Source organism: Elephantulus edwardii, unplaced genomic scaffold (genome assembly GCF_000299155.1).
Source record: "Elephantulus edwardii isolate Elephantulus edwardi_28Jun2011 unplaced genomic scaffold, EleEdw1.0 scaffold00041, whole genome shotgun sequence".
NCBI classification, from domain to species: Eukaryota; Metazoa; Chordata; class Mammalia; order Macroscelidea; family Macroscelididae; genus Elephantulus; species Elephantulus edwardii.
Genome location: NW_006399791.1, coordinates 14,885,859 through 14,911,339, shown reverse-complemented (window position 1 = coordinate 14,911,339; position 25,481 = coordinate 14,885,859). Strand labels below are relative to the sequence as shown.

General features: G+C 39.1%; 1 protein-coding gene across 1 annotated transcript in view; it reads left to right on the top strand.

Moving 5' to 3' along the window:
* AKAP13 (A kinase (PRKA) anchor protein 13) overlaps positions 1-25,481 on the top strand; it is a 142,256-nt gene that overhangs the window by 36,503 nt on the left and 80,272 nt on the right. Inside the window, exons 4-6 of the mRNA XM_006885186.1 lie at positions 5,596-5,966; positions 13,092-13,272; positions 15,715-15,823. Of these exons, the coding sequence (XP_006885248.1) occupies positions 5,596-5,966; positions 13,092-13,272; positions 15,715-15,823 (661 nt within the window). The remainder of the gene's footprint in view (positions 1-5,595; positions 5,967-13,091; positions 13,273-15,714; positions 15,824-25,481) is intronic.

Here is a 25,481-nt window from a genome sequence, read left to right as displayed (position 1 = left end):
GATACAGTGACTCGGTATATTCTTTCCATTTTCTTTTAATACTTCCTGGATCATTTAATATTCTGCCCAAAGCAACCTTGATTACAGCAACACCAGGTTTGAATTTGTTCTTCAGTTCCTTGAGCTTAAGAATATAACTGCATATAAATGAAAAGGACAGTCTATCTAAAGATTCCTTCTCCTGCTGTTTCCCAGAGATTCCAAAAGAAAATCCCATAGTAAAGTAGCAGTACCTCCAAGGATGTCTCCCGTAGACCAGTATCATGAGGCTTGGACATCATCGGCCTGCTGTCTCCTGGGCCTGGGGGCAGTGCTGTGCTGAGCTTGACTGTGCTGCTCACAAGAGCCAGTGAGCACGCTCTCAGACATTTTATTGCAAGCTAGCTATTAAAATGCAGCCAAATATTAGGTAAATTTACAATGAAATGATATTAAAGACAAGGGTGATATTTTTTTTAAAATGTGTATTTAGGGAAAAAATGTTTTGGCAGTCAGTTTATGAGACTAGAACTCTACCACCAAGTTTGACTCCATGTGAGCCAAATGTTTTATACTGTTAGTCATAGTACCAGTCTTCAGAACTGTTAGCTGAGGTACCCTACGTTCCTGAAAATTACATAATTAACTGACATTTTAAAATAAAAATAATATCTCTAACAAAAAACTGACTCAAAGTCTTGAAAAAAACTTCAAATCTTAGACATGGGACTTTATGCTGTGTATCAGAAACTATAACTAACTTTTTTCAACTTATACATAAATAAGGGCATTCTGGTGGCCTAGTGGTAAGAAATTGCACTGCAGTCCTAAAGGCACATGGTTCAAATCCACCAGCTGCTCCACAAGAGGAACACAGGCAGTCTCCCTCCCATGTGGTTAACTGCCTCTGAAAACCCGCTGGTGGGTCAGCTATGGGTCAGTTCTGACTTGATGGTATACAACAACAGCAACAGTGGCCTAGTAGTAAGAAGTTACTCTATTAAACCAAAGGCAAGCAGTTCAAGTCGAGCAGCAGCGCCTTGGGGAAAAAAGACAGTCAATCTCCTATGACATTTACGGCATCTGAAAACCCTCTAGAGGGTCACCTATGTCCGTCCACACTGAGCAGCACAGACCAACATGTCCACATGAATTAAAGCAGACATCTGTCTAGAATATATCCTGAACACAGATTCTTCCCCCTGCCGCCTCATTTGTACTGTTGGAAGCAGAAGTGGCATCCACTTCCTAAACCACGTGCCTCTGGAAACTCTACAAACATAGAGACACGAGCATAGTTGAAGTACCGGGTTAAGGTCTTTTGTTCATAGGGTCGCTATGAGTTGTCAGGCTTGATCGACTCAGTGGCATTTAACAACAAGTGTACTGTGACATTCCCCAGCCATTTTCTTAGCTTCCTGGTACTGTTTTTCAGTCTTACTAATTTCTGAATTTTGTCTCATTTTTCATTTTCAAAAAACATTAACTGGCTCATACAAGAATTGGAAGATATTCTCAAGTACTTTCTATTGTTTCTTCGAATAACTGCTCGATAAAATATTCTTACTCTGAAGTACTTTTTTTGTTGTAAGAATGTTGTTATACAAAATAGATGAGAGAGAACTGTTTAAAGGGCATATATGATTAGGTATTATTGTCATGACAGGAGTCCAGAACAAAGGCTGCATAGTGGAGTGGACTTTGGGGAAGGGATTGTATAACAATGAATTTTTCTTTTACTTTTCAAAAAGAAGAACGAACTGGAGGGGAGGAGTTGGCAGGGAGAAAAGTGCAACAATAAATGAATGGAAATAAAAAAAAATCCCTGTAATTTTTCATTAAAATTAAGAATAATAATTAAAAAATAATAAAAAAGAGACTGTGTTATACAGCAGAAGCTTATTTCTTTTCAGGGTTGAAGAAATTATGTCATCAGTATCAAAAGATTCCCTTGTCATTTGGTTTGTTGATGAAGTCAGAGGTAAAGATACGTTACTGGGGAAGCTTAAATGGAAACTCTACCTTGGCTCTTTTCTTTTCTTTGAAGCATTTATGTTTTAAGACAGGCTTCTCACGTGTTTTTCTTTGTTGCTGCCCACTCCACTTGTCTCTTGATACTGTTCTGCCGATTTGTTGTTAGGCCCGTCAAGGCCTCTACGACTCAGAGCAGCTCTGTGAACATCAGAGGTAAACCTTGCCATGCCCTGTGCCATCCTCACCGTCTCTGATAGGCATGGCCCATTGTTACAGTCACTGTGTTGGCCCATATCATTGAGGATCATCCTCTCTTTCTGTGACCCTCCACCTGTCCCTTGATGGTATCTTTTTTCCAAGGACTTTTGAGAATGGAAATATAGAAAACTAGGGAATGAGAAAGCTAAGATATTCTGAAAGTATTCCCTACGCTAGTATGCATGATATTTACATATCCTGTGTAGGTAGGGGATGCGTCAGGATAGACTGGTCAGCCTACTCATTAGCTTAAAATAAATTACTATGAAGAAGGTGGTGTAGAGATTGGAGGAAGGCTAATCCACTGTGTGCTTTATGCAGTGACACAGCCTTGCTTGCTGAAAGTGAGGAGGGTTTGAGGCAATTGCTGTAGATCAGGGACCACAGCCCTCAATGTGGATTACTTTTCAACATCAAGAAAACAAAAATCTTCACCAATAGGCCAGTAAACAACATCATGCTAGATGGGGAAAGATTGAAATTGCCGGCGATTTCGTCTTACTTGGATCCTCAGTCAATATCCTTTGAAAACCAGAAGTTAGGAGATCATAAGATGTATAGAATTGGGGAAGTCTGCTGTTAGGAACCTCTACCAAAGAGCAGTGATGTCAGTTTAAAGATTTAAGGCATGACTCAGGCAAGCCATGATTTTTCCAGTCACCTGCTCTGCCTCCGAGAGCTGGACAGTTAATAAGGCTGACAGAAGAAGAATTGATGCCTTTATGAGGTTTAGTGAAGTAGAAGAGTACTGAATACCCATGGACTTCCAAGAGAACAAACAGATAGTCTTGGAGAAGGTGCAACCCGTATGCTCTTTGGAGGCAAAGATGGTGAAGCTTTGCCCCACATATTTTGAACATATTGTTAGGGGAGGCTGTTGCTTGGAAAGAGGCATCATGCTTGGAATGATGGACAGTTGGCAAAGGAAAGGAAAACCCTCAGCAAGGTGGGCTGATACAGTGACGGCAGTAATGGGCTCACATGTGCCAGGGATGATAAGGACGGCGCAGGATAGGAGAGGGCTCAGACCTGTTGTTCATCGGATCACTGTGTGTTATATTGGTCTCAGCAGCACTTAACAACAACCCTGTTATACTTGATGAATTAGGGATTTTTTTAAACATAATTTATTTAGGTTTTGGTTATTTTAGTATGCACAAAGAATAAACATCAATTCAGCAGTTTCTCTCTGTACAGTCTATTGAAATGGATTATTCTTTGAGTTGTACAACCACTCCCAACCTCCTTATGTAAGTTCTTCTGTCTCATTAACATAAGTCTCTTTAGATTTCCCATCTAATCTTTTGAATTATCCATTTGTTCTCACATAGATAGATTCTAAAAGAGTGCTGTGCCCAAGGCAGACGTTGTTTACTAGGAAAACAAAATATTTTGCTATTAAAAGACATAAGACAGTATTTTTAGTTTAACGTTTAAAGGTTACCTCGAGGCAATAATTTCAGGGGTTCATCCAGCTTCTAGGGCCTTAGAAAAGCTGGATTTCATGAGAATTTGAAATCCTGCATTCATTTTCCCTCTTTTGAGTAGTATTATCAAATCTTTGATTAGAATGTTCGGTGATGGTAATCAAGTATCATCCATGGCAGCCGTTGTTCAGGAAGACAGTTCGCTGGGGACACATTTCATATCCTCATTCTGTTCTTGATTCTCCTTCCTCTTTTGTTTTAGATAGAGAGGCCATACCTTGCTTGGATGCTTGCAAGCTGAAGATCCTAGACAGTACACAACAAATGATATTCTTTTACAGCAGAAGCATTGAACACATTAGGCGGCCAATCAAACCGTGATTTTTGTTGTTGCTATATGCTATTTTGTTGGAACTGACTCATAGCTGACCTGAAGGTGGCCTTCAGGTGCAGTAAATCGTGTAAGAGGAGATTGCCCATCTTTCTCCCATGGAGCAGCTGGGAACTTTCAGCCACGTGCCTTTGTGTTGGCAGCACACCTCCTTACCACTCGGGCTCCAGAGCTCCCTTACCAGTGTTTAGTTTTGATTTATACTGTGGCGTAGGAAGGAAAACATTGAAAGCATTCTTTATACAGCTGTTCGGATTTTGTTCTTCCAGGTTTTTGTCGAGATAGTTGAAATAACACTATGGGCAATTTGAGTTAAAATCAACCTGGGTTCACATCTTGTTTTTTGCCTCTCATCTGCATCTGTGTACTTGAGGCAGTGTCCTTGGGCCTGACTCTCCAGAGCTGCCTAGTGAACTCTTCTGCTTTTTCTCTTATAACCATCACTTACCATTTTAAGGTCATTCCCACTACTGAGTTCTATAGAGTGGAGGGGGGGAATAAATCCAAGTTATCTGTAAGATCCAATCCAGAAAGTATAAAGTATGATTTTAAGTGCTATATTAATGTTTAAAAGAGACACTTCTACTAGGATAGAGAATTGTTCTCTATTCCAAAGTTGGCAGAGCTTATTTGTTCTGATAAATTTTTATGCTTCTAAAAGAACTATTAAAGTTCATTAGTCATAATTAAAACACTGAGACATAATTAAAACACTGAAACATTGTTGTTAGGTCCCATCAAGTTGACTACAACTCATAGTGACACAACCCTAGCCCTGGTGGCAAGAAACTGTGCTGTGATTCCAAAGGCACACAGGTTGCACCACCAGCTGCTCAGCAAATTACACGTTCTGATGTCTTTTCAACAGACACAGAATGTTAAGATGCTAGGACCAAAGTTTCCCAGTTCCTATTAGGCCCTAGGATTTCACCAGGGAAAAAAGCAAAGACCCTAGTGCCAGAAATTAGTATTTTATTTATGGTTTAGCTTGATAACAGTAAGTTGTTAGTGAAATGAGAAAACAACTGTTTTCTACCATTAGGAATTTGCAGCAGGTATTCAGATGATGGTATTCAAGCAGTTGTTTTAGGTAGTATGATCATAAACTTTCACAAAGCCACTAGAAGCAATCATTAGCATGTAATTATTGTGGCCAGGCTGATTGCCCTGTTTCCAGTTAAAGCTTTTGGGAAGAGCAAACAATATGGTTTGAATTTGGAGTTTTTGTTTAGCAGAAACCCCAGAGACAGATGAATTCCTTTCATTTCAGTTGATGATGTTGATAGATTCTATTTGACTTTAAGTGTAAGAAAAAAAAAGATAGAACTCTAATTACAAGTGTAACTACTATGAAAGAAGATAAACCATTCTTTCACTCAAAATTAAAAGGGCATGAATTGTTTCATACAAAAGAAAACAAAGTCTGTGTCTTGAAGCCAAACTGTGGTCTTAACCTCTATCAGGCCCTCTAGGAAGTCATTTACTTCATATTCCTGGTCTGAAATAGCCCAGGCTGTCTGCTTTCTCCTGCTGTGTTAAGCCACATGTGCTTTCTCTCCATTACAGCCCGAGGAAGAGCAGTTGGTCTGTGACATCACTGGGTCCAGTTCTTCCACCGATGACACAGCCTCCTTGGACCGACATTCTTCTCATGGCAGTGATGTGTCCCTCTCCCAGATTGCAACTTTGAGCAAGTCCAAGGTTCCCCAGGGCCTTGATGGTTTCTGCAATCATGGGACAAGAGCTGGGAAGCAAGAGAATGAGAATGAGCCTCTTGGCTCAGGTGACATGGACGAGGAGGAGATGGACAGCATCACCGAGGTGCCTGCACATTGCTCTGTCCTGAGGAGCTCTATGCGCTCTCTGTCCCCTTTCCGGAGGCACAGCTGGGGTCCCGGGAAGAATGCAGCCAGCGATGCAGAAATGAACCACCGGAGGTGAGCAGGAAGGCCCTTGTCCTGTGTCTGTGTCTGCTACTTCTAAAAAGTAGCTGATTGATATTGCAGTTGACAGATTTTAGGAGATGCTATAGTACAGAATTAAGAATGAGGATGTTGAAATCAGGAAGGTCTGTGTTCGGACTCCAGGCCTCTAACTTTATTGCCTAGATGACCATGGGCCCTTGGCCCCTCAGTTTTCATTTTCTTATCTGTAAAATTCTTGTCTTTCAGAATATTTAAAAGAATATGTCCCCTAATAAATGTTTTATAAATGGTAACATTTATTCTTAGCAGCTTTATCAGTAGAATCCATAGGTTAGCAAATAAAAAAGGGAATCATTTTAAGTCAATTTTTAGTTCAGAAATAACTATGAAATCTTATAGTCTCAGTACATCTAAGTCTACCAGAATTAAAGTCATATAGTTCTAATTCATAAAAATGTTAATAAACTCTGAATTAACCGTGTTACTTCTCAAATTAGTATAAAAACCATTCATTACTGTAAAACAGTATATTTGTTCTGTATCCTTTGATCATGGAGAAGTTTCATGACAGTAACCTAGACTTTCCCGCATTCAAAAGCAAGCTAAGAAAAAAGAAGTTAGATGTGGCCAGGGCTTCCAGGAGCATCTCTGAGAATCAGCCGTGAATCTGGTTTAAACAGGGATTCTGGTTCAGTGTATCTGAAGTGGGCGTGCAGGTTCTCAGCAAGGAGTAGAACAGGAATGAACTGGTTCAGAACCCTGGACTTGGCTCCTTACTGTTTATGAGCTGCCTGCATGCACTGAAGCAGGTGCTTTAGGGCTAAGAGCAGGAAGCCGTTGAGCCCAGTGTGCGCACACCAAAAGCAGTCTCTTAATGAGGGAAAGCAGCTAAGCAGAACTTGAGGGCCTTACCACCCCATATCTATGCTTTCAGAGTGTTTGATGTAAACAAGGTAGCCGGAACCATTAATTGTATGAGGGGTTTTTATTATTGTAGCCTGAAATTTATGGCTGTAATCATATAGACTGTTATCAGTTCTTTCATTTAACAAGTTTATAGTTTACTGCTCCAGGTTCTGGAGTTAAAGAGTAAACAAGACAAAGGTCTTGATCTGTTACATATCACTTTCTTAATTCGCTAGTCTTCTTAGACTCCTTCAATAATATAGAATTGTTATCCTCCCATGAATCAGGTAGTCCTACCCTCCTTTTTATAAATGATACTAGTGCATATACCCACTTACCCAAGGTTATTAGAATCCAGGTTTATGGTCTCGTAATCAAATGCTTCTTCTGCGAGTCCCTATTACTCTGTTGTGGGGTTCAGATTGCTGATCTTCAAAATAAGTTACGAATGTTAACATTTAGATGATTTTATATGCATTTGAAATCTTAGATTATCTAAAAAGCTATCACAGCTTTGCTTTTCCATTTTATTCATACTGGGAAATGATTCCTTTTGCCAAAATTTAATATTGTTAAGGCACTAGTGTTTATTTTAATTGTAATACATTTTGCTTCATAATGTGTGGTGGATCCTTTAACTTTAGTTTCAGAGCTAGATGTGAATTGCTCAGATGAGAAAATTGAAGCTCAGGTTGAATGATTTGCCCAGTGATCTAAAGATTGAACTTATGTTTTCAATGTATACAGTGTTGTGGAATCTCATAGCTGCAGTTAAGATTAAGAATTACCTAGCACAGAATTTTAAAAACTTAAAAAAATGTTAGTTTTTAATGACCGTTTTTTTCCCTGTTTTTACATACTCAGGTGTTTACCTTTAGAATTTATTAAATCTGTTCATTGTCGTATCATAATTGCAAGAAGCAGTGTCTCTCTGTAGAAATGGGTGTTTTTTTGGTTCTGTTATTTCTCCCATTCCACCTTCTCATCCCCTTCCGTCCTGTACTGTTTCTCTTTAGAGACTGTCTCTCTTCCTAGTTTGGTGTCTGTGTTTATTACTGTTGTTTCTGGTTTTGTTTCACCTGTGACACTGACCTCTTCAACCATTCATTTTCAGTTCAATGCGAGTTCTTGGGGATGTTGTCAGGAGACCTCTCATTCATAGGAGAAGGTACAGAGTTCACTAACTTGACTAACCCAGTCATCTCTAAGCATATACTAACAAGCATCTCATTCTACTTAATTCATAACTGATAATATGCTTTTAAGTAATGTAGTGTGTGTGTTAGGCGAATAGAATATATTTATTACTGTTTCTGTTCCATATGAAATGGTTTCTTCAGTCTGAAGTTCTCTCCTATTCATTGTGTTTATCGTTTGTTTTCCAAATCAAAACAAATATTTTTACCTCATTTATTGGTGCCCAGGGGACTTGTGTGGTAATTTTTTCACCCTATATCACCCAGTGTTTGTGCAATGCCTACCTGGTAAATCCTCTGAAGTACTTTTTGTTTTCTCTTGAAGAAGAAAAGAGAAACCAAAATGTGTGCGTACATGCATACATGCAGACATAGGACCCAAACCATTTCCAACAGCACATTTTTCATTAATATTGTGAAAGATTTAATTCCTGAATCACATGGCTGTTTCAGTTTCATTGTTGATCCAGTCATTCCTTCAGGCAAGTAATAAACTGTCAAGGGCTCTCTCAGTTTTTAGATGCCTTATATTTTGTTAGATAAAAATTTTAAGCTAGAAATAAGTGAATTTTTTTTTAGCCAAGATATCATTTCTAGTAAAAAAGTGGTGATTTTCTTTTCTGTTTTGATTTGAAGTGAAAACTCAGTATGCTTTGTAAATGTTAACAAAATTAACAATTTAAAAATTATTTAAGAAAAATTTGCAGAATTTCTTTTACAATTTATTATTGTTGTGTGTGGTCGAGTCAGACCCAACTCATAACTGACCATCCAGAGGGTTTTCAGAGGCTGTGAATCGGATGGAAGGAGATTGCCCATCCTGAGCCACCATGGATGTCACTAATGACCTTTTCTCTCATTATTTCAAAAAATATTAGAATACCCAAAAAGTAGCAGTTATATTACTCTGTGTTTCTCAGATTAGGAGACATTTGCACAGAGGGATTAAAAAAAAATGATTAGTTAAATCTCTTCGTTGAGAAGCAGACAAACTTTTCCTTTTTTTTTTAATTTGAACCTTTTTTTAAATGTGAACTTTTAGGTACAAAATTTGAGCTCAACTTCAAATATTCTTATTCTATCTCACATTATCCTGATTCCAGTTACACTGGTAAAATATCTTTTTCCATAGGCCTCTCAAACATTGGGAGATAACGTGTCTTCCTCTGCGTTGAAGCTCTGAAGTGTGAATTTATTAAATACTTGCACTTCGTAGCAAGGTGGAGGATGACAGGTTGCTTGATGGAAGTTCAGGTTTATTTGGAGACCTAACTTCCTTAAGCAGGTCTAGTTTATGATTGCACCTATAGTGATATTTCTGTCAGGAGAATATGACTTATAATTTTAAAATAATCTCAAAACTGAAAGATTGGGAGATTTGCCTTTCCTTTTTTTAAAAAAAAAAAACAAAACACCGTAATTTCCTAAACCATAAGATAAAGCCAAAGGTCAATCAATATTGGTGAGGAAATTTAGCAATTCTCAAAAACTCTCCTGGTTGTGATTGGAGTTTCAGCTGCAAGGAAGGGTTTGTTATAAACGCTATTGTGTCTGTCTTTCTTTTGCTCATCTTGAATCGTTGCCATATTGTGACAGTAAAAGTAGATTATTACAGTAAATGATGAGTTGACAGTGTGTTCAGTTATCGATTGTCCACATTTTTAATAAGAAATTGGATATTTATATAAAATACATCTATTAGCCGTTTGAATGTTCATAAATCATACTATTATTTCGAGTAATAAACTTGTGAGTCCCTTGTGTTTAAAATATGCCAAGATGTTCTTCCGCTCACCAGACTCAGCTGTGTATTTCTACTTTTGTAATTGTGATCTTTTTTGTTAGTAATTTAATCTTGTTTACCATACATTATGGTCTTTATTTTTAAATTATATGGTTTACTTTCAGAAGTATCATCTGAGTACCTCTTATATTTTCATACCATTTTCCTTATATCTTTCTCCTCTGCCAAAGTCCCAGTTATCAACAGAATTAACTTATTGTAGTCAAAATAGCGTTTTGGGGAACATAGGCCTTCCCACTTAAGATTTTAGGAAGGACCTAAGTGGTTTTACCCTCACCCAGGAGTTGGGGTTTTTTTGTTTGTTTTTTTCATCTTACCCTCTTTAAAACTAAGGTATGCCAAAACTAAGGTGTGCCATTCAAGATCCTTAATAATGACAAAATATTTTTAAATGATAGCTTTCTTTTCATAACAAATCTTGCAGTTTCTGTCACAATGCCTGCCATTTTCAAGGCTATTATTTCTAATCCCAGTATTAGCATTTCCAATGCCAGATTAGAAATTCGTATTAGCGGTGCTAATCCCAGATTCTAAGCCCCTGCTACTTAAGAGTACTGATATCCTACTACTGAGATAGTCAAGGAAGTAAGTGTCAGTTATTTTGTGGTTGTGGAGGTTTGATTTTATTTTTTATTGTGGGAGGAGGGAATAAATGCTTATTGCCACCAAGTTGATTTCAACTCCTGGCACCCTTGAGTATGCAGTGTAGAACTGCTCCATTGAGGTCTGCAAGGCTGTGCCCTGAAACAGATTGATCACCAGGCCTGTCTTCCAAGAATGGGTTCAGATCTCTGTTTTTTTATCAAGTGCTTCACTGAGGGACCCCTGGGAAAATGAATATAGGCCTGCCTAAAGCTTAAAAAGATACATTTCAAAATCAGTATTATAAAATTCCTTTTTTTAAAAAAAGGGGGGAATCCCTTCAAGGAAATAAAATCTTGTTAATATGCTTTCATTGAGCCTAGTGATTTGGGCTTAAAGATAGATGTGACATTTATTTAGGTATCTTAACTGAGGGATTTCTCAATTAGCTGGTTTAGATGAGTCCTTAATGGAAACACATAAATAAATCTGGTGCGTGGGTGAGCTCATCCCAGCGCAGTTTGTCTTGTAGGGTAAGGGTTAGTTTGCTGCTGTCTGGGTGCTGTGGATGGGGCAGGGAGGGTGTGCAGAGAGCTGTCCCTGATGCAGGGCTCCAGCACCTCAGCAGAAGGCCTCCTGAGGAAGGTGAGGAGTGGGCTCTGTCAACAGCTCCCTAGACTTCTTGCCTTTATGTTGAACTTGTTACTTCTAATGTGCTCACATACTCATTCCTAACACATTATTCTAGATGGACTTGAGTAGAACAATTTCTCTGGTTCTTGTTCTAACCTTTTTCTAATTCTGAGTTAATATTATATTTGTACTTTTTTTTTTTAAGATTGCCATCTGTCTCTGACTATACACTCTTCCTTTTTAAACCCAATAACTCTATCCCTGTTTCCTCTTCTCTCCCTCCACTTCCGTTTCTGCCTTTGATGTCATCTCCAGTATGAGTTGGTGTCCCTCTGGTGTACAATACTCTACTGCCCTGAGTGCTGACTTTACTTGCAGAAGGTATAGTATCATTGCACACCCAGCCAGCAAATGGGCAGCCGTAAAATGTGGCATCTGGGCTTTGGCTTGAAGCGGGCTTCTTTGTGGCTGGAATGCTTACTGGAAGCTTGCTTTGTCTGTGAGCACAGTGTTCCGTTGGCTCGGTTACGGGCATCACTAACCCACCTGACGGGGTAGAGCCCTGGAGTCGCACAGTTTACCCCATGCATCCTGTTTGTCTATAGATTCCATGTCTTCTGCTCAGAATTGTCTCCAGCATGTGATAGAATACTTTGCTATTTGTTTTGGTCTGCCATCACTCCCCAGCTCCTAGAAATTTAGAGGAAACCAGTAAGGAACAAGACTGATAAAAAAAATACATTTATTTCAGTTTTACTTCGAAAATCCACCAATCTTTTTTTAATTCCAAATTCAGAGAGACCCATTGTTTCATGGTTGTCTCTCTGCCAATCACCCAGATTTAATTATGGAAACATTTTAAAACTTTTGTGTTAAGTACAACTCTGGTATTCTCAGGCTTTTAGATAGTTTACATGAAATTAATTTCTCCTTCATTTAGCTGCTCTTCTATTCCTCACATTGAAAATTAGTTTTACAGAGTTGTTTACTAGTTGTTAGTCATGATTTCTGTTGTCATATTGAAATAAGAAAAACAGAATCCATTGCTTCATTTGCCAATTAAAGAAAATAGAGACATATGGTCTCAGTTCTTAATAAGCAGATTTTTTTTAAAAAGCAAACTCAGAAGCTTCTGGACTGGCATAAATGAATTTATTTGTAGCAATTAACTGTACTGTCTTTCCTGAGGAAAGGTGACTAAATAGCTTTAGTGTATTTTTAAATCCAGTTCCAGCACTTGTAACTAAAGATATTATCAGCTACAACAACTATGTTTTGAGATGTAACTTTCTCAAGACAACAGAAATGTAATATTCTTAGACCTAGTAGCTTTTTAGCTTTTTTCCCTACCCGCTTTCTTTCTTTCAAGGTGTTGAATGTGCTTGTCTGCAACTAACAATTCTCAGAAAACCTGTCAAGCAGTTGTTTTCTGGCCAGGTGTGCAGAGATGATAAAGCTCCTAAGTAGTAGTTGGGTTTCTAGGGTAGAAGCATGCTTGTAAAGTTAGAAATACCAAGACGACTACAGTTGAATGTACACTTATGAAGGTCAACTTAATGGGCACAAAGACAAGTCTCATAGTTTTCCTTCCAAAAGTTATTTATGCTAGTGTTGTCTCTGTGCCACTTAATTTTGGGGTCATAGCAGAGCTAGTTTGAGGAAAAGAGCATGTATATTAAAAAAAAACAAAAACTGATAAGGTAAATATAGTCTGTCCACATGATAGTGTGGAACAAAATTATCTGGGGCTGGGGGAATACCACAGATGGTTCAACATTTTCATAGTAAGTCAAATGAGATGGGATATTACAGAGTGTCATATTTTTTTCTCACATACTAAGACATTCGAGGGGGAAGGTCTGGTAATGCCCATTTGTACAGTGCCCTTGGAAATCATCGTGCTAAAGGACGTAGCAATAACATAAATGCAAAGAAGACCTAGCTCAGGGATTTGTGTCTTCCTTCCTTTCAAAGACCCAGAGCCAGAACCAATGAACTCTTGTGCTTTGTGTTTAGTTTCAGTCTGGAAGGCTTGACAGGAGGAGCAAGCACCAGAAGCAGTCCATCTTCATCTCTTGCAAACGGCAAAGAGCTCAGAGCTCCATTCGGTGGTGAGGAGCGTGGTGACTCTTTAGTGTCGCTCTCAGAAGAGGACCTGGAGTCAGGCCAGCGAGAACATAGGATGTTTAGTCAGCAGGTAAGACTCAAAACAGGGATATGTTACTAATTTGGAAAAATTCTTATTTCCAAAACCATGGCTTATTACAGGACTAAAATTCTGTAGTGTAAGACTAGTTGCTGTGGTTTCCGACGGCACAGCCGTAGTAGTCAAGACCACATGATACTGTTACAGCAACAGGCATGTAGATAGATCAATGGAATAGAATCAAGAAAAGCAATCAACCCATGCTATGGTTAACTGATCTTTGACAAAGTTGTTGTTAGATCACGTCAAGTATGCCTTATAAAAACCCTTTGAACAACAGATCTGAACCCAGCCTCGTCCTGTGCCATTCTCATCCTCTCTGATACACTTGAGCTCATTGCTGCAGTCTCTGTGTTGGTCCATCATGTTGAGGGCTTCCCTCTATTTTGCTGACCTTCACCACCTTTCCAAGCATGTTGTCCCTTTCCAAGGAACAGCCCCTCCTAACAAACTTAAGGCTTCACGAAAATCAGACTGAAAGGTTGAAAGACTGTTACTACACGGGCGTTTCTTTTTTGCATTTCTTCTTGGCTTGATACTTGAACAAATTAGAGGCGGGGAAGTAATGCAGCTACAGAAAATATGTTTGTTGTTGACAAACAATTTTTATTTATTCAGTCTAATTATAAGAGAAAAGGAAAAATTGGAACAATTTTTTTTATAGTTTCGGAAAGCTGCTTTGGTGATAAACACAACGCTGAAAAAGTAATTCTGTTTCCTTTAGAATTCCGCTAAATTCTAGACAGAACCAGAAGCTTAGGGCCAGTATGTCCATTTGAAGTCAGTTCAGACTTGTGTGTGTGAGAACTTCAGGCCCAGCTATGTGACTTGCCTAAAGCCTCATAAGTCGCTGTTGGTTGAACATTATTAAACTCAGAACTCCTGTTACTGATCAAATTGACGAGAAAGAGGGGGAGTTAATGTTCTGATACTGTTCAGGTGATACCTTTTCCCTACAGACTTTTTACCAATTAAGTGATGTCATTGCCAATGGTGTCCGTATGAAATGGGTTTTTTTGACTGTTTTTGTTGATAAAGTTAACTTTGGGAGGGCCTTACTGTGTTTGGCCTTCCTATAACTTCCAGCCAGCCAGCAATTTTTACCTCGTGTGCACCTCACAGTGGGTATTCAAGCTGCTTCTAGATCATTGATCTAGACAAGTTGCCTCTAGTCAACTTCCTGCTAAAAGTCTCCACTTTACAGTACAGACTTTCTTTAGGTCTCAGAGTTGTATGTGAGACAAAGCAAGTATTTGCCTGAGATTCCATGATTACACACAGCACATGCTCTTAAGTAACACATCTCTATTGCAGCTGAGCCGAGTTCCTACAACGAAGAGATTTTTGTGATCTGTTTTCACATATGGAAGTCTTGGTTGACGTAGTGATTAAAGTGCTTGGCTACTAGCCCAAAAGCCCATGCTTTATGACAGTTCACAGATTGTCCTAAATTTATATGGTTTCATTGATGACAATTAAAGGTGGTTAACTCTTGGAATGGGGTGGGAGGTAGCCCCTCGTCATGAGGAATGCGCTCACAGACATTAGGCGACGGTCATTCTGGGTTTCTAGCAAGGCATGCTGCAGTTGTTGGATTATGTGGCCTTGAAAGTACTGCAGACTTACTGAGGAACTTCAATTATCAGTCAAATTTCAATTACCCTCTGAAGCTATGTAATCTCAGGCATTATCCTCTAAATCCTTCTAATCACAGAGTAGAAAATGAGATTCCGGCTTCTTTCCAAAAGCTGTTTTTAAATGTGCTTCAGTTTCCAAGACTTAGAAATCAGAGTAACATTACTTATGTACCACACTCTGCATAGATTGACCCTAGTAGTATAGCAAATTAAGAGTTGAGCTGCTGACTGAAAGGTTGGCCATTCAGACCCACCAGCTGCTCTACAGGAGTTTGCTTCTGTAGAGTTTGACAGCCTCGGAACCCTGTGACATAATTCTACTGTGTCCTGTCGGGTCATTGTGTGTCAAGCCCACTGGAAGGCATGGGTGGGTACATTTATGTAGAAGATGTTCATTTTCAAAGAAAAAACATTATAGTTATGTATAGATTGATGCTTCCAGTGAAATGAATTGTGTTCATGGAGAGTAAATATCACTGTTTGAAGCATTATGAGATACTATAAAGGAAATGAAGAATTAAAACAAATGCAAAGAAAGGTCACTGATTTGCCCTGTTTTATAGGTGAGTAAAGTGAGGTCCAGGGAAATAAAGTAATATCTTTGAAGTGAACAGTTATTAGGTAGTGAGAGTAGAGTCTTGAATTCAAATCTAACTACAAATCTGATGCTATTAGCACCCCTTCTATGATGCCTTCTTTTATACCATGTTATATTTGAGTTTAGAATTTTATGTTTATCTAGGTGTAGGAAAGTATATATACTCAGAACCTGATTTTTAATTTTTTCACTTCACAGATAAGTCACAGATCTAAACAGCAAGGATTCAATTACTGTACGTCAGCAATTTCTTCGCCGTTGACAAAATCCATCTCACTAATGACGATCACCCATTCTGGACTAGAAAGTGAGTATACGGAATTATGAGTATTATTCTTGAATATACACATTTAAGCAGGAGAAACATGAAGCAGATTGCTTTCTAATGATTCCAGCCTCTAAAACTCAATGGGAAAATTCTGCTTTTTCATAGGGCCAAGATGAGTAGTCAACAACTTAAAGCAAGTGGGTTTGCACACATTGAAACGTCTTTTCTCACTGAAACTTTTTTCCCCATCATTTTTCTTCTTTACGCCCTATAACTTCTCAAACTCTTCCTGCCTTTTCTTCTGAATGAGTGACCCAGCATTGAAATAGAACCTTTGTGACCTTCCTATTACTACATAAAAGTCTCCTTAATTCATAAAGTTTTTGATCTTAAACCTGAGACATGTTTTAACATTTTGTTTTGACCTTAAAAAAAGTTACAAAATGTGTATGCAGAATCACCATTTTTCTTTTGTTGCTGAGTTTCCGAAAGTATCTTCTGACATTATCATGGTGGGATAATATACATCTGTAAATTAACATTGATAAAATTCTTTGGTCTAATATGTACACTTTATTAAAATTTCTTCCGTTATCTCAGTAAATTTGGAGTCCAGAATCTCATCAAGGAACACAAGTTACATTTAGTTATGTCCACTTGTAATCTGGATTAAATGTCTACTTTTAATTTGAATTGTGGTGCTGGAGAAGAATATTGAGCATACTATGAACCACCAGGAGAGCAAATAGGTCTGTCTTGGAAAGGGTGAAACCAAGTTTTCCCTTGGAGGCGAGGATTTTGAAGCTCTGTGTCACGTAGTTTGGGCACTTGGCCAGGAGGGACAAGTCCTTGGAGACGGACATCATGCTTGGAAGGGTGGAGGGACAGCAAAGGTGAGGAAGACCCAGGATGAGCTGGATTACAATGGGATTAGGTGTGGTGGAGTCAGTGAGACTGGCTCTGCATAGGGCAGGATTTAGAGCTATTTTACGTAAGGTTTCTATGAGTCCCAGGCGGTTCGATAACAACAACTTGTAATCTGGGAAAAACGTTACTTGTTTCTCATGAGCTTGACAGTAGAGAAATCTGCAAAACACCATCTTGTTGAAGTGATCAACATTTGCATCACCATTAATAAAACTAATACCATTTGCTTTTTTATCTGAAGAGAAAGACATAGTAATACTTCTTTAATGTTAACAGACGTGTGTAATTTGGTTCTGTACATGAAGAAACTTTAGGCAAACAGAATTTAAGGATATTCTTTAAATAGTTGGTCCTGAGCTCTTCAGAAAGGTCAGGTTTATGAAGGACAAAGAGACTGGGATACATTTTTGGTTAGATAAGCAAAAGGACTGCCACTGATAATAGTAGACTGAAGACCAATTGTCTCTTAAAACTATGCATATTATTGTTCCATGCAACCGAGTCAGCTGAGATTCATAATGACCCTGTGAACAGAATATCCGGACCGTATCCTGACATTCACCATCCTCACCCTCCATGATAGAGCCCACTGCTACGGTCCTGTGTCAGTCTGTTTGGTTGAATTTCTACCTTTCCCAGTATGATGTCTTTTTCAACGACTGGCTCCTCCTGGTGGCATGTCCAGCGTGAGAGGAAGTTTCACCATCCTTAGCTCTAAGGAGCACCCTGGTTGAGTATGACATGTTTATTCTTTTGACAGTCCATAGTATATTCAGTACTCTTCTTCAACACACCACTATTCAAAGACATCAATTTCTCTTCTGTCATCTTTATTCATTGCCCAACTTTCAGATGCATAAGGAAGTAATTGAAAAGTCTATGTCTTTGATCCAATGACTCTAGTCTTTAAGTTGACATTGTTGCTTGTTAACATGGTGGAGAGATCCTTAACAGCAGATTTTCCCAATGTAACACATTTTTAGTTACCATGGATATTGATTGTAGATTGAAGTAAAATTAAATCATTAACAACTTCAGTCTTTCCTGCATTTATCATGATGTTGCCTATAGGTCTAATGGTGAGAATTTTTGTTTTTCTGATGTTGAGCTGTGCCCTGTATTGAAGGCTGTTATCTTTGATATACTGCAGCAAATATTTTGAGCCCTCTTCACTTTTGGCAGGCAAGATTGTGTCATCTGCATGATGGCAGGTAGTTGATGAGACTTCTTACGTATTGAAGTCATGATATCCACAAGCACAGCGCATTTGTTCACTCAAAGTCATAATTAACTGGATTAAAATGTTTCCTAACCAGGCTGCTCCTTGGAGGCAAGGATTCTGGGGCTTCGTCTGACATACTTTGGGCATGTTGCAAGGAGGGACAGGTCCTTGCAGAAGGACATCATGCTTAGGAAGGTGGAGGGACAGCGCAGGAGGGGAAGAAAGACCCTGTATGAGGTGGATTGATTCAGTGACTGGGGTAATCGGGATGCGAGTGTCAGAGGCAGTGCGATTGGCACAGGATAGAGCAGGGTTTAGGGCTGTTGTATATAGGGTCGCTATGAGTCGCAAACGACTTGACGGCACATAACAACAATAACAGAAGAGCAACAGTTCTTCAATTACTTAAAAAAAGAAGAAAAAAAAAAAACAAAAAAAAACAAACCCTGAACTTTTAAATGAGTACTTACAGGCTAAAACCTTGGGGTGCGGGTGGGGGGAATTAACATTCTCATCAGTGATAAACCATGTTCTTTTCCAGGAAGATCATGTATTTGGGGGAGGCTAAAGCAAAAGGAATAAATAGATTTTTTGATGTTTCCTCTGACTTCATTAAATTGAACTAAATTTGAAAGAATTGGAGACCAGAGTAGTTGTGATGCATCGGAAGGATGTTCTCTCTCAGCTCACGACTCACTGGAGGCCTAATCATGTCACCTCCACACTAGCCCTAGGACATAATATGTGATCTGGGCCTCTCTTTCATATAGATACCGTTATATGTTAATCTGCCCTGTTTGACTGAACCAGCTAAAGATGGCTTATTCTCAAAGTTTTATCCTAATAATCAGAAGTAAGTTTTACCTGTTCGTCTTTATTTTTATTTGCTTTAATTGTTGGTTAAGTGTGATGGTGGTATAAAGTACCATTGAATCAGAACCAACCCATAGCTGACCATCCGTAGGGTTTTCAAAAGCAGTTAATTGCAAAGGAGGAGACTGCCCATCTTTGTTTTAATTTGGTTTAGCTGTAGGTTAAGGTAGTTACAAGTATAAAATAAGAACTGAATAGTTGATAGTGGATTTGCAGAACCTGATAGGATAGAGCTCCATAGTCAAATAAAGTCCAGAAAATTCTTAAGTAAATGTTTCCATTCCTTCCATGACTAGTATTTGCTGTGGCGTGGTGACCAGTCTCCTATAGAAACACATCTCCAGCCCCCGCAGAGTATGCCCCACAGAAAGATCTTTTTCCTGTATTATGTGACACATCCTCTTTTCTCCTAGATGAAACGCTTCATTATTTTTCCTCTAAAATACAAGACAGATTTTGACTGTGTTTTCAGTTGCTATCCAAACACTGTAAATAATACGGCTAATTCCCAGAAAGGACTGTCTTCAAGGCCCAGAATATCTGGCACAGACAGCTTTTCTTCATGTGGCTGGGAAGTTTTGCTCAGTTCACTGTAGAACTGAAATCGGTTATCAGGTTGGAGTTGGGAGCAGAGCTCCCACCAAGAGTTTAATCTTTTTTGTCAAAATAGAATACTTTGATTTTTAGTCATAAATCTACCTTTATTTCATACTGGTTTGAAAGGTTATGTCACAAACTAGTTAGCTAGCCCTACTTATTGTTCTAAGATAGTGTATATTGTACTTGGAGAACTAATCAATTCCAGAGGATCTTTGGTCAGGTAATCCTTCAGGAGTTGCACTACTCTGGATTTGCAGTTCAGAGATGGGCAATCTCCTCCTGCACCATTTACAACCTGGAGAATCCACTGAAGGGTCAGCTCTGAGTCGATTTCAACTCAACAAGTTCAATCGACTACCTCAAGCTCCTCCATACAAACAGTTAAATTCTTTTTCCCAAGCTGTGTTTTATGAATTCTGGAAACATAATAAATCTGTAGAGATAAAAAAAATTGTTGAAGAGATTAATAAATTTTATTCTAAGATCCTCTAAAGTGTACCTCAAAAGCATCAAGATAAAGGGCCATTCTTCATTTTCCTCAAACTTTGACCTTGAATCCCAAATGACTTAAATGCTCTATGCCATTCTTCTTTGGTCATGCTCTCCTATCTGATGGTATCATAATAAAAACCTACAAAGTTATTTTAAAAGCTGAAGTGTTTGGTATACTTAAAATAATTTAGCTAATGAATATACCATGGACTGCTAGGAAAACAAACAGGTTCATCCTGGAGAGGGTTAAACCAGGCTGCTCCTTGGAAGCAAGGATTCTGAAACATCGTCTGATATACTTTGGACATGTTTTAAGGAGGGACCGGTCCTTGGAGAAGAATGTCATGCTTGGGAGGGTGGAGGGACAGCACAGGAGGGAAAGGCCCTCTATGAGGTGGATTGATTCAGTGACTGGGATAATTCAGGTGGATGTATCAGAGACAGTGAGATTGGCACAAGACAGAGCAGGGTTAAAAACTGTTGTACATAGGGTCGCTATGAGTCACAGGCAACTCAGCGGCACATAATAAAACAACAACACAACAACAACAACGTTTTAAGTATCCTTAGTGGCCTGAACTAGTAACTGAAACTCTTTGCTTCAGTTACTTCAACACTGTAAAGAAACATAAATTATTTCAAATGCTTAGCTCATTTTCTGGAGTTTAGTAAACATTCACTATTGTTCTGGAGTGTGGTACTCAGAATAGAGACAGAACTGCTTTTCCTCTGACCAACTTAAATAGTTAAAGAAATGAAAGCATTATTCCCCATTACCTTATAAGTGGTATGTTTTATTAACACTTTTAAGAAACTTATTTTTTTCCTAAAATTGCCTTTATTTCCTATTTGATAGGTAACCTGTACTTTGTCTTCTTCCTTTTAAAGAAAGACACTGTTTCTACCCCAGTCTTTCACAGCTGTTAGTTACATGTGATCACTTCTTTTTTTTTTTCTATATTAATTTTCATAAACATTTACAGAGATTTTGGGTTTCCATTCATTCATTGTTGCACTATTCTCTCTACCCTCCTCCCAGTTTGTTCTTGTCCAAATGCCACAGTGCTTGTCAAAGCCAGTTCTGATTAATCTTCTTTGTCAGTGTGTCCTTTGCCATTCCCTATCACTCCTCCCTGAGAGAGACTTCACCCTGAGTCATAAGGAAAAGGGGATGGTGTATTCTCTTAGCTACTTCCTGCTGAAAAGGGACGCTGTGGGTTTCAGGGTGAAGATCTTCTCTCACTACTCTAAAGGGCCCCTTTGGCAGTAGGAAACACATAGACTATTATGGAGATTGATTTTGGGATTTAGATGCACTATTATTGATTGTGCTTGGCCGTACATGTTCATATCCTTGAAGATGTATCATGGGGGTGTTGCACCCTAGAAGACACAAATTTGACTAACAAGTTATAAGTACATGAGTCCAAAAATTATGGAAAAGTAAAAGAAAAGATTCTTTCATTGTTTTACAAACCCTCCCCCAGGTCCCCTCCACCATGTGGCCCTCGCTCTAGTCTCCTGTGATGACAGAAATACCCAGTTATATCTCTCTTTTAAACGGTTCTCTCCCTCCTCTGTTTCAGTGCAGTATACATTATTGAACCCATCTTACTCAGTCTCTCCCCAACCCCAAGGACAGTCCCATTCTACAACAGTGGCATCATGTAATATTTGTCCTTTTGTGACTGGGATATTTCACTCAGCATAATGTTCTCCAGAGTCAACCATTTTGAATAATATTGCATGAGTTCTGAACACATTAGTCTACTGAGCTGTTCTCTGAAATGTCCGTTGGGTACTTTGCTAGTTTAGGAAAACAGACAAACCCAAAGCATTATTTCTTAGCTGAAATCTGTTTTAAAAGCCAGTTGATGTTGAGGAAAATCCTGGGTAAAGGGTGACTAAGATCTCTCTGAAATTATCTGGGATGGAAGGGAGGACAAATGTCAGTTGACTGAGCAACCACAAAAAGTGGGCAAGCTTTCCTAGCTTCTGTCTTCAATTTACTGTCCTGACGGAGAGAAGATGATGAATGCATAATTGCTCGTTTTAATGGGAATGAGAATTGGCACTGATGCGCCCAGTATCCTGTGGGATAATAACTGGGAAAGCTGCCTCAGAAGCTTCTCAAAGAGATGTCTTGTTGCATTTCATACTCTTGCATCAGAAAATTAAGTGATGCTTTTGTCTCCCTGCTTGCCAGGAAACTTCCTTTTTGGATACAGTTTGAGACTACACCTTGTTTTTTGCATATGCAGAGTGATTTAGTCATGACAGGTGGTCCATTTCTAAAACTACACCTTATCCTTTTTGTTGTTAACACCCAGAGGATGTGAACATTAATAGAGAAACTTCTTGATTGCATCCCTGGAAGACTACTAAGCCTCTCAAATAATTTCCAAGTCATAGTGACCCTGTGGGAGTGGATTGAGCTGCTCCTTGGGGTTTTCCTAGCTGAAAGCACACTGTTACATCTTTTCTCATGCAGAGTGACTGTATATTTGAAGTGCTAGCCTTACCATTAGCAACTAATATTTTATCTCTACTTTCTGTGCGTATTCTGCCTCTTAGGGTATACAATGGGATGTATATTTACATTACATATATTTTCATAGCCTAATTCTATTAAAAGGGAGCTCTGATGACCTAAAGGCCACTAGACACTCCACAGGAGAAGGATAGGCACTCTCAGGCAATTAACTGCCTCTGAAAACCCACCACAGGGTCAGCTATGGGTTGATTCTAACTCAATGGTACACAACAATGACAGCTTTTCTATTAAAAGAAGATCGTATTGATGCTAAACAGTGAGATTTCTAGATTTAATTCCTTTCCTTATTGTGGTGCTGAAGAAGAGACTTGAACATACCATGGACTGCCAAGAAAACAAATAGATCTGTCTTGGAGAGGGTGAAACCAAGTTTCTTCTTGGAGGGCTAGGATTTTAAAGCTCTCTCTCACATGCTTTGGGCATGTGGCCAGAAGAGACTGGTCCTTAGAGAAGGACATCATGCTCAGAAGGGTAGAGGAGAGGAAGACCCCAGATGAGATGGATTGATACAGTAACTGGGGCAGTAGGGGTTAGTGTGTCGGAATTAGTGAGACTAGCTCAGGACAGGGCAGGATTCAGAGCTGCTGTACATTGTGGGTTGCAGAAACTCGATGGCACAAAACAGCAACAACAATTATATGCTTACTGTAGAGATAGAGAACAAGTGAATCTTAGGTAATAGATTACCAACTGAAAGTTTTCTTGTAATAGAAGTATCAGATGTCAAAAGATCAGAGAAGCCTTCCTGGGGAGAAGTAATCTGAAAATTTAGAAAGAAAACTAGAAATTAGATAGGTGCATTAATTTATGGAAAGCAAGGCCATTCAAGAAGACCACACAGTGGGATGGCAATGGGGTCCACATGCGCGGAAGGCTGTTGGGGTAATTCACATGAGAGTAGACCGTGGCCTAGGTCAGGGACAGAGCAGTGGCAGCAAGGGAGAAGATGAACTTCCAAGAGATCTAGAAAGTAGAATGAAGAGGTGACAAGAGGCTGGAAGGATTCGGAGATGGTACCCAGTTTCCTGTTTTGAATAGTGAGTTAGATGTTAAGTATCACTGACCAAACTAAGAACATAGGGCGGTGGTTAACAGGATGTGCTTATTTGGTTTGAGCTGGATACCCACCAACAGGTGAGCAGCTGGATGAGTGAGTCTTGAGCTGAAATAAGAGGTCTGACTTGGGGTTAGTAGTAAGCGTGCACTTTATGTGTTGAGGGACGGTGCTCTAAGAGGAGAGAGTGATGAGGAGACGGGTGAGGAAGAAAAGATAAGAATACCAATACTGAGAAACAACGCTAGGCACTATGTTTCGGTGTATTTTAAAGTAGAAAACACCAGATATAAGTTATTACCTTTCACATAATTTACTTCTTGGTTTCATAATCTGTTGAGATACTTAGTCAATGGATTTTTAAAGAACTACATTAGAATTCTGCATATTGACAAATGGCGGTGAATATGTGGCTAACTTACATTGTTCACCTAGACAACCTTTCGCATCACCCGGTGGGACAGTGACGTCGTTCCACTTTGACTTGGGTTAGAGATGCCTTTGACTTTGACCTCGCACAACCTGTGCACACTCTAATGTCCTCTGTTAACCCACTCCTCAGCCCAGCAGCAGACGCAGCCAGCAAGGCGGATCTCCTGCTCCATCAGCATCTCTCCGTTCCTCCTTAAGTCTAAAACTCTCTTTTCTCTTGGCTCTTCCCATTCCAGTGAGGAGGACGAGGAGTTGCATAGTAAGTAAGCAGCTTGGGTGTCCAGTGGCTGTTTCTCCACATTTGCCCAGCTCGGAATCTGTTATGAGCTTCGTACTAAGCAGCTGTTTGGGACTCTTACCCCTTGCATGCTCCCTTTCCTAAATCACTTGCTTTCATGCTTTGCTTAGAAATATAATTCAGAGAAAATAATGGTGGTCTGCTGTGCACTGCCTGCACCGATTGGTCCAGTGGCCTTCTGATCCAACATGAACGAATTCTTCCCAGAAAAGGGACTATGGAGTTCTGATTGCACCCAGGGACCTTTGTAATACTAAGTACAAATTTCAAAAACTTTACATTTGGTCCTTTGATTTCATTTCTCCTTCTTTCACTTCTCTGTTTCATATGACAGATAGTGAGATGTCCATCTTTGGCATTAATAAATAGTGCTATGTCTTTTTTTTTTTTTTTTTTACCTGTTAAGACCGTTTCTTGAAAAATGTCTTTCCTTTGAGATTGGACCCTATATTTTAACCTGTTGAAGCTCTGTTTTTCTTCTTTGTCAGTCTTTTTAGTAAGTTACTTGATAGTTCTAGTTTTTAAATTTTACAGTTATAAGAGTAAACGTGGGAAGGAAATGAATTCCCATTCTTTCAGGAAAATAATTGTCTGCAGTTGTCCCAGAATGTGCTGGTAATAGTATTTTTTTTAATGAAAATTATAGTCATAGGAGTCATACTAAAATTAGAGCATACTAAAATTACCGGTGAACTATTTTATGTCATCTACTTACTTAATACTGTAAATCATCTACAGTTCATAGTACCAGGGTTGCTCAGATAGTTAAGGATTCTAACACTTGCCAAAATGTTGAAAGGCTGAACTCACCCAGAGGCACCTGAGAAGTCCGGCTTGGTGATCTTCTGAAAGGTCACAGCTTACACATCACACGAAACAGTTCTGCTCTTCACACTTGGGGTCACCATGTTGTTGTTATAAGCCATCAAGTCAGAACCAACTCGTCACTGACCCTCAAACAGGTTTTCACAGACAGAGCAGCTGATAGAGTCAAACTTTGTGCCTTTGAGTTGGAAGCAAAAAATCTTACCATTAGGCCACAAGAGGTCGGAAGGAGTTGTTGATAGCAACTACCAATAACCGACAGTTAATACAGCCACATGGTTGAGAATCCCTATTCCCATACTACTTTCTTAACCCAGAATGTCCACAGTATTAAAATATTGCACATGGTTGTTTTGCACATGGTTCTTTTCTTAAGGGGGAATGACGTATGCATAGTAACAGCAACAAATTTTAGTTCGT